This window comes from Ranitomeya variabilis, chromosome 4 (genome assembly GCF_051348905.1).
Source record: "Ranitomeya variabilis isolate aRanVar5 chromosome 4, aRanVar5.hap1, whole genome shotgun sequence".
Taxonomy (NCBI): domain Eukaryota; kingdom Metazoa; phylum Chordata; class Amphibia; order Anura; family Dendrobatidae; genus Ranitomeya; species Ranitomeya variabilis.
Window position 1 is genome coordinate 73,262,168 of NC_135235.1, and position 14,307 is coordinate 73,276,474.

The 14,307-nt window shown below is 42.7% G+C and overlaps 1 protein-coding gene across 1 annotated transcript in view; it reads right to left on the reverse strand.

Annotated features, from left to right (window-relative positions):
• Positions 1–14,307, reverse strand: part of PLPP4 (phospholipid phosphatase 4) — a 182,808-nt gene that overhangs the window by 41,882 nt on the left and 126,619 nt on the right. The window contains exons 2-3 of the mRNA XM_077258745.1: positions 9,341–9,449; positions 8,406–8,496 (exon numbers count right to left, since the gene is read on the reverse strand). Coding sequence (XP_077114860.1) covers positions 8,406–8,496; positions 9,341–9,449 — 200 coding nt within the window. The remainder of the gene's footprint in view (positions 1–8,405; positions 8,497–9,340; positions 9,450–14,307) is intronic.

Here is a 14,307-nt window from a genome sequence, read left to right on the forward strand (position 1 = left end):
CCGCTTACTGATAGCAGAATAAAGAAAGGTAACTTATATGGTCAACAAAAACCCTATCAAAATCCACACTGGAAATTCAAGAACCCCCGAACCGTCTAACGGTCCGGGGGGAGAACACCAGCCCCCTAGAGCTTCCAGCAAAGGTCAGGATATAGATTAGGAACAAGCTGGACAAAAATACAAAACCAAAACAAATAGCAAAAAGCAAAAGGCAGACTTAGCTGATATAACTGGAACCAGGATCAGTAGACAAGAGCACAGCAGACTAGCTCTGATAACTACGTTGCCAGGCATTGAACTGAAGGTCCAGGGAGCTTATATAGCAACACCCCTAACTAACGACCCAGGTGCGGATAAAAGGAATGACAGAAAAACCAGAGTCAAAAAACTAGTAACCACTAGAGGGAGCAAAAAGCAAATTCACAACAGTACCCCCCCCTTAGTGAGGGGTCACCGAACCCTCACCACGACCACCAGGGCGATCAGGATGAGCGGCATGAAAGGCACGAACTAAATCGGCCGCATGAACATCAGAGGCGACCACCCAGGAATTATCCTCCTGACCATAGCCCTTCCACTTGACCAGGTACTGAAGCCTCCGCCTGGAGAGGCGAGAATCCAAGATCTTCTCCACCACGTACTCCAACTCGCCCTCAACCAACACCGGAGCAGGAGGCTCAGCAGAGGGAACTACAGGCACAATGTACCGCCGCAACAAGGACCTATGAAATACATTGTGAATAGCAAACGACACAGGAAGATCCAGACGAAAAGATACAGGATTAAGGATTTCCAATATCTTGTAAGGCCCAATAAAACGAGGTTTAAATTTGGGAGAGGAGACCTTCATAGGAACAAAGCGGGAAGAAAGCCACACCAAATCCCCAACGCGTAGTCGGGGACCCACACCGCGGCGGCGGTTGGCAAAGCGCTGAGCCTTCTCCTGTGACAACTTCAAGTTGTCCACCACATGATTCCAGATCTGCTGCAACCTATCCACCACAGAATCCACCCCAGGACAGTCAGAAGGCTCCACATGACCCGAAGAAAAGCGAGGATGGAAACCAGAGTTGCAGAAAAAAGGCGAAACCAAGGTGGCGGAACTAGCCCGATTATTAAGGGCAAACTCAGCCAACGGCAAGAATGTCACCCAATCGTCCTGATCAGCAGAGACAAAACACCTCAAATAAGCCTCCAAAGTCTGATTGGTTCGCTCCGTCTGTCCATTAGTCTGAGGATGGAAAGCAGACGAAAACGACAAATCAATGCCCATCCTACTACAAAAGGATCGCCAGAACCTGGAAACGAACTGGGATCCTCTGTCTGACACAATATTCTCAGGGATGCCGTGCAAACGAACCACGTTCTGGAAAAACACAGGAACCAGATCGGAAGAGGAAGGCAGCTTAGGCAAAGGAACCAAATGGACCATCTTGGAGAAGCGATCACATATCACCCAGATAACGGACATGCCCTGAGATAGCGGAAGATCAGAAATGAAATCCATGGAGATATGTGTCCAAGGTCTCTTCGGGACAGGCAAGGGCAAGAGCAAACCGCTGGCACGAGAACAGCAAGGCTTAGCTCGAGCACAAGTCCCACAGGACTGCACAAATGACCGCACATCCCTTGACAAGGAAGGCCACCAAAAGGACCTGGCCACCAGATCTCTGGTGCCAAAAATTCCCGGGTGACCTGCCAACACCGAGGAATGAACCTCGGAAATGACTCTGCTGGTCCACTTATCCGGGACAAACAGTCTGTCAGGTGGACAAGACTCAGGCCTATCAGCCTGAAATCTCTGCAACACACGTCGCAGATCCGGAGAAATAGCTGACAAGATAACTCCATCTTTAAGAATACCAACAGGATCAGCGACTCCAGGAGCATCAGGCACAAAGCTCCTAGAAAGAGCATCGGCCTTCACATTCTTTGAACCTGGTAAATACGAGACAACAAAATCAAAGCGGGAGAAAAACAATGACCAGCGGGCCTGTCTCGGATTAAGGCGTTTAGCAGACTCGAGATACATCAGATTTTTGTGATCAGTCAAGACCACCACACGATGCTTAGCACCCTCGAGCCAATGACGCCACTCCTCAAATGCCCATTTCATGGCCAACAACTCCCGATTGCCCACATCATAATTTCGCTCGGCAGGCGAAAACTTCCTAGAGAAAAAGGCACAAGGTTTCATAACAGAGCAACCAGGGCCTCTCTGCGACAAAACGGCCCCTGCCCCAATCTCCGAAGCATCCACCTCAACCTGAAAGGGAAGTGAGACGTCAGGCTGGCACAAAACAGGCGCCGAAGTAAACCGGCGTTTCAACTCCTGGAAAGCCTCCACGGCAGCAGGAGCCCAGTTAGCTACATCGGAGCCCTTCTTGGTCATATCCGTCAAAGGTTTCACAATGCTAGAAAAATTAGCGATAAAACGACGGTAGAAGTTAGCGAAGCCCAAGAACTTCTGAAGACTCTTAACTGACGAGGGCTGAGTCCAATCAAGAATAGCTCGGACCTTGACTGGGTCCATCTCCACCGCAGAAGGGGAAAAAATGAACCCCAAAAAGGGAACCTTCTGTACACCAAAGAGACACTTTGAGCCCTTGACAAACAAAGAATTTTCACGCAAAATTTTAAAGACCAACCTGACCTGCTCCACATGCGAATCCCAATTATCAGAAAAAACCAAAATATCATCCAGATAAACAATCAAAAATTTATCCAGATACTTCCGGAAAATGTCATGCATAAAGGACTGAAAAACTGAAGGCGCATTGGAGAGCCCAAAAGGCATCACCAAGTACTCAAAATGACCTTCGGGCGTATTGAATGCGGTTTTCCATTCATCACCTTGCTTAATGCGCACAAGGTTGTACGCACCACGAAGGTCTATCTTGGTGAACCACTTGGCACCCTTAATCCGGGCAAACAAGTCAGACAACAGCGGTAAAGGATACTGAAATTTGACAGTGATCTTATTCAAAAGCCGATAATCAATACAAGGTCTCAAAGATCCGTCCTTTTTTGCCACAAAAAAGAATCCCGCACCAAGAGGGGAAGAAGACGGACGAATATGTCCTTTTTCCAGAGACTCCTTGATATATGAACGCATAGCGGTATGTTCAGGTACCGACAGATTAAACAGTCTTCCTTTAGGAAATTTACTGCCTGGGATCAAATCTATAGCACAGTCACAGTCCCTATGAGGAGGCAGTGCACTGGACTCAGACTCACTGAAGACATCCTGATAATCAGACAAATACTCCGGAACTTCCGAAGGCGTAGAAGAAGCAATAGACACAGCTAGGGAATCCTCATGAATACCACGACAGCCCCAACTTGAGACTGACATAGCCTTCCAGTCCAGGACTGGATTATGGGTCTGTAACCATGGCAGCCCTAAAACAACCAAATCATGCATTTTATGTAAAACCAGGAAACGTATCACCTCGCGGTGTTCAGGAGTCATGCACATGGTAACCTGAGTCCAATACTGCGGTTTATTTGCTGCCAATGGTGTAGCATCAATACCCCTAAGAGGAATAGGATTTTCTAATGGTTCAAGAGTAAATCCACAGCGCTTAGCAAATGAGAGATCCATGAGACTCAGGGCAGCACCTGAATCTACAAACGCCATGACAGGATAAGATGACAGTGAGCAAATCAAAGTTACAGACAGAATAAATTTAGGTTGCAAATTACCAACGGTGACAGGACTAACAACCTTAGCTATACGTTTAGAGCATGCTGAGATAACATGTGTAGAATCACCACAGTAGTAGCACAAGCCATTCCGGCGTCTATGAATTTTCCGCTCATTTCTAGTCAGGATTCTATCACATTGCATTAAATCAGGTGTCTGTTCAGACAACACCATGAGGGAATTTGCGGTTTTGCGCTCCCGCAACCGCCGGTCAATTTGAATAGCCAGTGCCATAGTATCATTCAGACCTGTGGGAATGGGAAAACCCACCATAACATTCTTAATGGCTTCAGAAAGGCCATTTCTAAAATTAGCGGCCAGTGCACACTCGTTCCAATGTGTCAGCACGGACCATTTCCGAAATTTTTGGCAATACACTTCAGCCTCGTCCTGCCCCTGAGACATAGCCAGCAAGGCCTTTTCAGCCTGAATCTCAAGATTGGGTTCCTCATAAAGTAAACCGAGCGCCAGAAAAAACGCATCAAGATCAGCTAATGCCGGATCTCCTGGCGCCAGCGAAAAAGCCCAATCCTGAGGGTCGCCCCGTAAGAACGAAATAACAATTTTTACTTGCTGAGCAGAATCTCCAGATGAACAGGGTCTCAGGGACAAAAACAATTTACAATTATTCACGAAATTCCTAAACTTAAACCTGTCTCCGGAAAACAGTTCAGGAATTGGTATTTTAGGTTCTGACCTAGGATTTCTGATAACATAGTCTTGTATGCCCTGCACACGAGTAGCCAGCTGGTCCACACTTGTAATCAAGGTCTGGACATTCATGTCTGCAGCAAGCATAGCCACTCTGAGGTAAAGGGGAAGGAGAAAGAAAAAAAAAAAACTCAGAATCTTCTTTCTTATAATCCCTCTTCTGCAATGCATTAAACATTTAATACTGGCCTGGCAAACTGTTATGACCCCAATGGCGAGGGTCTCAGAGGAACGTGGAAGTCTGCAGAATACAAAAATCCAGCTCATAGGGCAGTGGTAACTGGGTTGACCATATATCTACTCCTAACGCCAACACTAGAAGTAGCCGGGGATCATTCCTACGTTGATTCTAGATGACACGCGCCAGCCGGAGAATCTAGCTACCCCTAGTAGAGGAAAACAAAGACCTTTCTTGCCTCCAGAGAAGGGGACCCCAAAGCTGGATAGAAGCCCCCCACAAATAATGACGGTGAGGTAAGAGGAAATGACAAACACAGAAATGAACCAGGTTTAGCACAGAGAGGCCCGCTTACTGATAGCAGAATAAAGAAAGGTAACTTATATGGTCAACAAAAACCCTATCAAAATCCACACTGGAAATTCAAGAACCCCCGAACCGTCTAACGGTCCGGGGGGAGAACACCAGCCCCCTAGAGCTTCCAGCAAAGGTCAGGATATAGATTTGGAACAAGCTGGACAAAAATACAAAACCAAAACAAATAGCAAAAAGCAAAAGGCAGACTTAGCTGATATAACTGGAACCAGGATCAGTAGACAAGAGCACAGCAGACTAGCTCTGATAACTACGTTGCCAGGCATTGAACTGAAGGTCCAGGGAGCTTATATAGCAACACCCCTAACTAACGACCCAGGTGCGGATAAAAGGAATGACAGAAAAACCAGAGTCAAAAAACTAGTAACCACTAGAGGGAGCAAAAAGCAAATTCACAACAGGTTATAGAAGAATTTCTACTGAAGGTTCCAGTGAGTGCTATTAAGGCCATAATCTGGAAGTGGAAAGAACATAATTTCAACATAAACTGGCCGTGACGAGGTGCTCCCTGCAAGATTTTAGACAGAGGTGTGAAAAGAATTATCAGAAGAGTTGTCCAAGAACCAATACCACCTGTGCAGAGCTACAGAAAGACCTGAAATCAGCAGGTATAATGGTTCTAAAAAAAACACTATGAGTAATGCACTCAACCTTCATGGTCTGTATGTACGCTCACCATGCAAGACTCCATTGCTGAACAAAAAGCATGTTCAAGCGTGTTTAATGTTTGTTCAACAACATTTAGACAAGCCTGTGAAATACTGGGAGAATATAGTCTTGTCAGATGAGACCAAAATTGAAATATTTGAATGCCATTATACACACCATGTTTGGAAGCCAAAAGACACTGCATACCACCCCAAAAACACCATAGTAACAGTGAAGATTGGAGGTGGGAACATCATGGTGTGGGGCTGTTTCTCAACATGTGACACTGGCAAACTTTGTTTAATTGAAGGAAGGATGAATGGACAAATGTACAGAGCACTGCTTCATAAAAATCTACTGCCATCTACCAGGAGGATGAAGATGAAATGAGGGTGGACATTTTAACAGCACAATAATCCCAAACACAGCCAAGGGAACTCTCAATTTGTTTCAGAGAAAGAAAACAAGCCGCTAGAATGGCTCCGCCAGACACCTGACCTAAATCCAGCAGAAAATTTATGGGAGGAACTGTTATGATCTGGTGGCCTAGGAGTAGCATTGGATGTACTCTGGAGAAGGTGGTATCTGTACTGACCACGGACCCTGAACTTAACAACGCAACTAGAAGTAGCCGTGGGATGTACCTACTGATCCTAGACACCTCGACACAGCCGGAGGACTAATTAACCCTATAGATAGAAAAGGGAAAACTATCTCGCCTCAGAGAAAATTCCCAAAGGATAGGCAGCCCCCCACAAATATTGACTGTGAGAGGAGAGGAAAAAACATACACAGGCTGAAAACAGGATTTAGCAAAGGAGGCCAATCTAGCTAAATAGGAAAGATAGGACAGAGAACTATGCAGTCAGTATTAAAATACTAGGAAATATCCATCACAGAAAATACAAAAAACTCCACATCTAACTAAAGATATGGAGGGTATATCTGCCTCTCCAGAGATTCCAGCTTGACTGCATAAATCCTTACACAGATTAAGCTGGACAAGAAAAAACATGAAATGCACGGAACAATGAGGCCCACAACATGTGGGCTGCAAAACAAGCAGAACTTATCTTGGTGAAAAGACCAGGAAGCAGGAGAAACCATGAAGGGATGTGAATCCTCCAGAATACAATGAACAACTGTCACTGACTAAAGGGTGAGGCCAGACTAAATAGCCCAGTCCAGAGTGGACACACCTGATAACTGCTGTGAAGGACAGACAGCAGCGCTACCACTTATAACCACCGGAGGGAGCCCAAGAACAGAATTCACAATAAAGAACTAAAGCTCAGAGTACATAGAAGAGTGTTTGTGTGGCAGAATGGGCCAAAATCACACTTGAGCAATGCATGCGACTAGTTTCTTCATACAGGAGATATCTTGGAGCTATTATCACCAACAAAGGCTTTTGTAAAAAAGTATTAAAAAAATTTCAGTAAGCTTGTTCAATACTTTTTTGTGCCGTTTCTCATAATTATGCATAACTTAATTTGCGGACATCTATGGTTTGATTTCTTCGCATGTGTGGATTGGATGGGTTGTTACTGACATCTTCTGAGAATTTCATGTTAATAGCACCTTTAGAAATATATTGAACTTTGTTAAAAGCATTTGATGCTCTTTCAAACTCACCTGTGGCAAGTAACAACTGTGGGCAATTTGAAAATCACATCTGAAAACAGATAAAAAGGGGAGAAGTTGACTCAATCTTTGCATTGTGTGTCTCTGTGTGCCACACTAAGCATGAAGAACAGAAAGAGAAGAGTACTGTCTGACAATTTGAAAACCAAAATTGTTGAAAAATATCAACAATCTCAAGGTTACAAGTCCATCTCCAGAGATCTTGATGTTCCTTGTACACCGTGTGCAACATGATCCAAACATACTTCAATAAGCACCCAGAAATGGATGTTAACAAAGCGCTGAAGAGTTCTGAAGTGGCAGCAATGAGTACGGATCTAAAACCCATTGAACACCTGTGGAGAAATCTTCAAATTGCTGTTGGGAGAAGGCGCCCTTCAAGTATGAGAAACCTGGAGCAGTTTGCAAAACAAGAATGGTCCAAAATTCCATTTGAGAGATGCAAGAGGTATTGGATGGTTATAGGAAGTGATTGATTGCAGCTATTTATTCCAAATGGTGTGCAAACAAATATTAAGTTTAGGGTGATAATAATTTTGTCCAGCCCATTTTGGGGGATTTGTGTGAAATTATGACCAATTTACCTTTTTTTCTTTTTTTTTTGTGTTGTTCTAATACACACAAAGGAAATAAACATGTAGAACAAAACGTGCAATTTAAATAATTTTTTTGGAAGAAATGCTTCATAGAAGTTATATCAATCTCTTGGAAGAAAAATGCTCATTGCTGGAATTCTTTTTCTATGATTCCCTGGCCTTATGGGCACAGCGGAACAATTTTAAGGGTGCCAACACTTTTGGCCATAACTGTATTTCACCCACTGTATGTATACATAGAGCACATACATATATACACATGCATACACAGAGCAAATACAAACACAAACATGTATACATAGAGCACATAATACAGACAAACATGTCTACACAGAGCACATACATACACATGTATACGCAGAGCTCATACATACATGTGTATTTACAGCACACATACATATACATACATGTATACACATAAACACACTCATGTACATAAACACACTGTAGAGGACTTACCTAAGGACTATTATAAATAATTTACCAACAAATGTTGTGTAGCTAATAAGAGAGAAAAAGCTTCAACTTAACCTTAACTGTTCCATACCCAAGCAGGCTTCTTTGACCTCTGTTCGGTCTGTCCGCTGGATGATTTTCACCACAAAAATGACAGCCAGGGGTGTCAGAAATGAAATGGCCTGTACAAAATGGAAATATCCAAGGGATAAAATATTGAATTGTGAGCATAATGAACGTTAAAGGGATGGTCCGACATACAAAGCAATTTTCATCCTAAATCACTATTTAATGCCTTAATCTAAATAAAATGAAAATAAAAAATCCCTATCGTTCTCTCTCTACACTACGTAACTGCTTTTCATTTTTTTTACAACTTTTTTTCTGAAGGCACTTTATTTCAGAATCCCAGTGATGCTAGATAACTCAAATGAAGCATCATCAGGGACCGCAGCCTCTGCCTCCTTCCTGAAACAAATCGAACATTCGTGACCAATATCTCTCCAGATCATCAGTCGGCCAGTACCCGCTTGGTTATCTGTGGATTCGTCCCACATTAGGCTAATGTATTTGAGGACCTTAATAAAAGCTAAAGTGGACTTCCAAATATAAAGCTTATATCATACATAGCAGATATTTATGAAAAATGTGAAGGCTTGCTCACCTCCTTCCATAATCTACATAGACCCCTTTAAAAAAAACCTTGCTTTCTCACAAGATGAATGGGTCCACTCCCAGGTGTGAGACCTCACTTTCAAAACATGCAAGGAATATCCCGGGGATGTCAGTAATCAGGGATTTGAAATACTAAAATTATAGCTGAATAGCCACCACTAGGGGGAGCTAGAGAATTTACAGAATTTATTATAGATTTTATATCATTACTGCATAATTCTGTCTTTAGTAAACTTCTCTTAAAGGTGGCAGCGGGCGTCAAGGATTTTATCACTAAACACAAAATCAACACAGAATTAAAGGATTTAATGAAATGATATAAAGCTTTGATTGTATCATTGTTTAACTTACAAACATCAGCCTGGTTGGTATGTTATCTGATTGTACCAAGGGATTTTTATACAGCCAGATCTCTTCTGGTTGAATAACACGCTGGAAGGGATCCAGAAACTCGGTAAACCTAATAAAAACAAACAGATACAAGGACATTGGTTTAGTAAAAAAAAGTCATAGATAACACATAAGATAGTAAACATAATTGATACTAATATTTAGGATTTATGTGTTTTAAAGGGAACCTGTCACCCCCAAAATCGAAGGTGAGCTAAGCCCACCAGCATCAGGGGCTTATCTACAGCATTCTGTAATGCTGTAGATAAGCCCCTGATGTAACTTGAAAGATGAGAAAAAGAGGTTAGATTATACTCACCCAGGGGCGGTCCCGGTCCGATGGCCGTCACGGTCCAGTCCGGGGCCTCCCATCTTCTTACGATGACGTCCTCTTCTTGTCCTCACGCTCCGGCGCAGGCGTACTTTATCTGTCCTGTTGAGAGCAGAGCAAAGTACTGCAGTGCGCAGGCGCTGGGCCTCTCTGACCTCTCCCGGCGCCTGCGCACTGCAGTACTTTGCTCTGCCCTCAACAGGACAGATAAAGTACGCCTGCGCCGGAGCATGAAGACCAGAAGAGGATGTTACCGTAAGAAGATGGGAGGCCCCAGACCGCGACACCCATCGGATCGGACCGCCCCTGAGTGAGTATAATCTAACCTGTTTTTCTCATCTTTCAGGATACATTGGGGGCTTATCTACAGCATTCTGTAGCCCCTGGTGCCGGTGGGCTTAGCTCACCATCGATTTTGGGGGTGACAGGTTCCCTTTACAGGATAATCTGTTAATAAAATTATATATAAGATTTAATGTGAAACGTATTTTCTTGCTGTTGGTTTCTCTTTTTTTTTGTCACTATCATTCTTGCAGTTTTCTCACCAATGAATCATCACAAACGGTTAATACTTTCCTTCTTGAACAAATGACTTTTCGGCTTGTGCTGTGTACACAGAGAACAAAGAAGGATTTCAATGGGCAATAGGCAAATTTTAGCTTCTCCTTCCTTCCCCCTCTCAGTACAGAGAACTCTGCACATGTCACAGAGCATGTACACAACACGCCGCTACATAAATCCCTAGGTCATTTTATAACATAGCTTTTTTTGTCCAGGTGCCTACTATAAAGAAAATAATTGGAAATATTGAAAATTGCTGTTGAAGCCTACAGGACAAAATGAGTACTGCACCCTTACCATCAGTGTTCCCTTTAAAGGGAACCTGTCAGCAGGATTGTACACAGTACAATCTGGGTGTAGATATGCTTAATCCCAGGCGCCAGCCATGCTCCTGTGTAGCATTCCAATGAAAATCCAAAAACATATCTTTATTCCAGCCAGATGGATAGAGCATAAAATCTTCTTTATTGAATAGTCAGTAAAAACTTGTTGTAACAGCGTAACATACAAAATGAGGCACAGCGCCTATGTCGTGATTAAGAGCGGGTTAACCACTGTTCCTAATTTTGTGATGTTGATTTGTTACAGCATGTTTTTACTCAATATTCAATAAAGAAGATTTTATGCTCTATCCATCCGGCTGGAGTAAAGATGTATTTTTGGATTCTTTAACTCTATCATTTCTGAAAAGCACAGAGAACATTGCTAATTATCATGGAAAGAAACCAGATCAACTATGACAAGCAATGGAGCACATCTACTCGGTACATTTCAGTGCCATAGACATAACAACATTCTCTACAAAAAAGAACAATAGTATAAAACACTATGTCACAATAAAGAAAGTCATAAATACAAGTAATAAAAAGAGAACAGCAAAAAAGAAAAAACGATCAACGACAAATGACATGGAAATTCACTATATGCAGACAGGATTGGTGGAAATTCATCTAAAACTCCCTGACAAGCTATTACCCTCCTTATACAAATCGACAGATGGGAAACATATCAAGCTTTACACATAAAGAAAAGGAATTGGCGGAAATTAAAGCAAGATTCTTTGCTGACAAAAATCCCTATTACCTCTAAAAACAAATACTTCTCTCCTTGTCTCATGTTAACAAGAGACGTACAAGTTGAGTGGCAGCAGCGGGAGAAAGAATAGAACCAAAGAGCAATAGGAAAGTCGCTAATGAGACAACACAGGAGTGTTGCCCTTTATGTAATAAGATGTGACATAGCAGGAGAAAACCCGAGATGCTAGGAATAGGTGCCTCTGCCCCCTCTGACAGAGGCTGACACAACTACATGATATCTTCAGACATTGGCTCTCACGTATTAGTGTACTCAGTTCCTATAAGAAGTGTTACTTTAACAGGCATGTGTTCATTAATGAGAGTCCTCAATATAAATCTGGCAACCTGGAGAAGATCAAAATGAATAATGAGTATGGAGGATATTAAAATATGTCTTCTGCATGGTTAACAGCTCCTTTTGCCTCTACCACAGCAGGAAGTCATAGCAAGCTCTGAATAAAGGGAATCTGTCAGCAGGTGTTTGCTATAGAATATGATCGTAGCATTATTCCAGTGATGTATCACTTACTGGACTACTTGGTGCAGTTTCTATAGAATCCCTGTTTTCTCTCCTGTAAATGTAGACTTCTGGTCGGTGTATAACCCTTCCCACGGCCCTTGACTTGCAGCTTCCTGTGTACACTGTATATTGTATTAATCAGCCAATCAGTGGTGGGGGCGGGGATATACAGATTTGCTTGACTGACCTGCATGAGACATGTAGTCCCTTAGTTTTAATCTCCTGCTGATAAAACACTGATTGTTTTGAAACTACAGCACACAGCCTAATAAGTGACAAATACCTGGAATCAGAGTCTCTGCCTCTACATTTTGCTGCTCCCAGATTAAATAGATAAAACCTGCTGACAGATTCACTATAATTAGCAATTTGTACTTTATCATTGTATGTAAGCAGCATTTTTCCTTTACGTGTCTCTTTAGTGTTAACAGCTAACTCAGGTTGGTTGTCACTTCCTACACTTCACAACCTTCACTATAGAATTTAAACGATTTAAACTTTTTACTTAATGGGTGAATTAATGGTGCAGAAAAACTGCAACATCAAAAACTCACCAAAAGCTCATCGTGGGAACATAGCCTAATATTTCTAATAGCTGAACACAACTAATATAATAAGAGGTTTCTTCAAATTCAGCACAAATTGCCATTTTAATGACTACTGCAATCTCAGAATCAGTCCACTCCCTAAGTAGAATCCCTCATAACAGCATGCATTTGGAACTCAGGAATTATATAAGCACAGCTGATGCCGTTAATCAAGGTCTCCATTAATTGCCTAAGATGTGCTTGAGATAAAACTATTGCAAAACCCGGACTGACTAGAGGTTTGTTGACAGTCATGGTTGAATGCATGTTAGGCTTCCTTCAGATGTCCTTTTTTTTCACATATGAGTGTTTTTGATCAGAATTTCAGAAGCATGTCATCAGAATTTGCTCCCAGTTTTTCTCAGTTTGCAAAATGAAGAGACTCCAGCTCCACGAACTGTGATTCTTTATTCACATAAGCAATTTGGAGGACATAAACAGTGTCACAACTCTCCTATTGGGTACCTGGGACCAAGGGTTCCTTCCCTGTCCCTAACGCCAGGAGGCGCCCTAGCTTGCCCTGTTCCCTGGATTACTTCTGATGGTGAAGACGCCAGGGCCACATATCTTGCCTTAATTCCTGAATCTGCCCTCCATCTTTACCCTTCCCCCACCCAGAGAAGAGGGGAGTAGCAGTGTACCAAATTACACCAACCAGACGAACAAGGTAACACGAACAGGGGAAACGGATAATACCAAACATACAAATATTCACTCACATATAACAGAGGTATGCACCAGGGAGTGGAGGATGGGGTTAAACCAAAGTAGGAGAAGAAAAGGAATTATCACACTCACAAACCCAAGCAACAGTCACAGATAAAGCCACCAAACGCCTACTCCAATAACAATCACAGAGCTGTAGGAGAGATCAGCGCAAAAATAGGGACTTATCTGAGAGATATGACAGGCGGTAAAATCAGGTTACACTCACCTTCTAGACATATTCAAAAAGCATGTCAAATGGAATTTCAGCTGCAGAAGATCCATGGGTCAGCAATTGACAATAAGACATCAAAGGACGCAAGGAAAGGTTTGTGGATGGTTTCTGCACTTGCCGAGAGTTAATGAGTAGTGATGAGCGAGTATACTCGGTACTCGAGATTTCCCGAGCACGCTCAGGTGACCTCCGAGTATTTGTAAGTACTCGGAGATTTAGTTTTCAGCGCCACAGCTGAATGATTTACATCTGTTAGCCAACATAAGTACATGTGGGGGTCGCCTGGTTGCTAGGGAATCCCCACATGTAATCAAGCTGGCTAACAGATGTAAATCATTCCGCTGCTGCAAGGAAAACTAAATCTCCGAGTAATGAGACGTATATCCTAGGATATAAAACGAAATGGTGGTTTATTCTACGCATTTCAAAGTACAAATTACTTCTTCATCAGGAAAGACCACAAGTATATCTGATATATTTGTGGTCTTTCCTGATGAAGAAGTAATTTGTACTTTGAAGCGCGTAGAATAAACCATTTTGATTTATATCCTGGGATACACGACTCATTAACTGTTGGCAAGTGCAGAAACCATCCACAAACCTTTCCTTCCATCCTATGATACTCCAATAACCACAAACTACTATCCTCCCAGCCATGCAGCATATGCTAGCTCTGACGATGTGTGTCAGTCAGGACCCATATTATCTAGGGATAGGAGTGGCTAACCGTGCACAGCTGAGATCCCTAGCTCCCAGAGCTCCCAAGAAATCTACAATGTTCAAAAAGGTGAAGTGTTCCTCTGACTCCTCTTTGTTGCGGTAACCCTGTGACACGCAGTCAGCGATACAAATTCACATGACCCGCATCAATGCATTTCAGGTGTCTGCGCACCCTTAATCATGACGTTTCTCC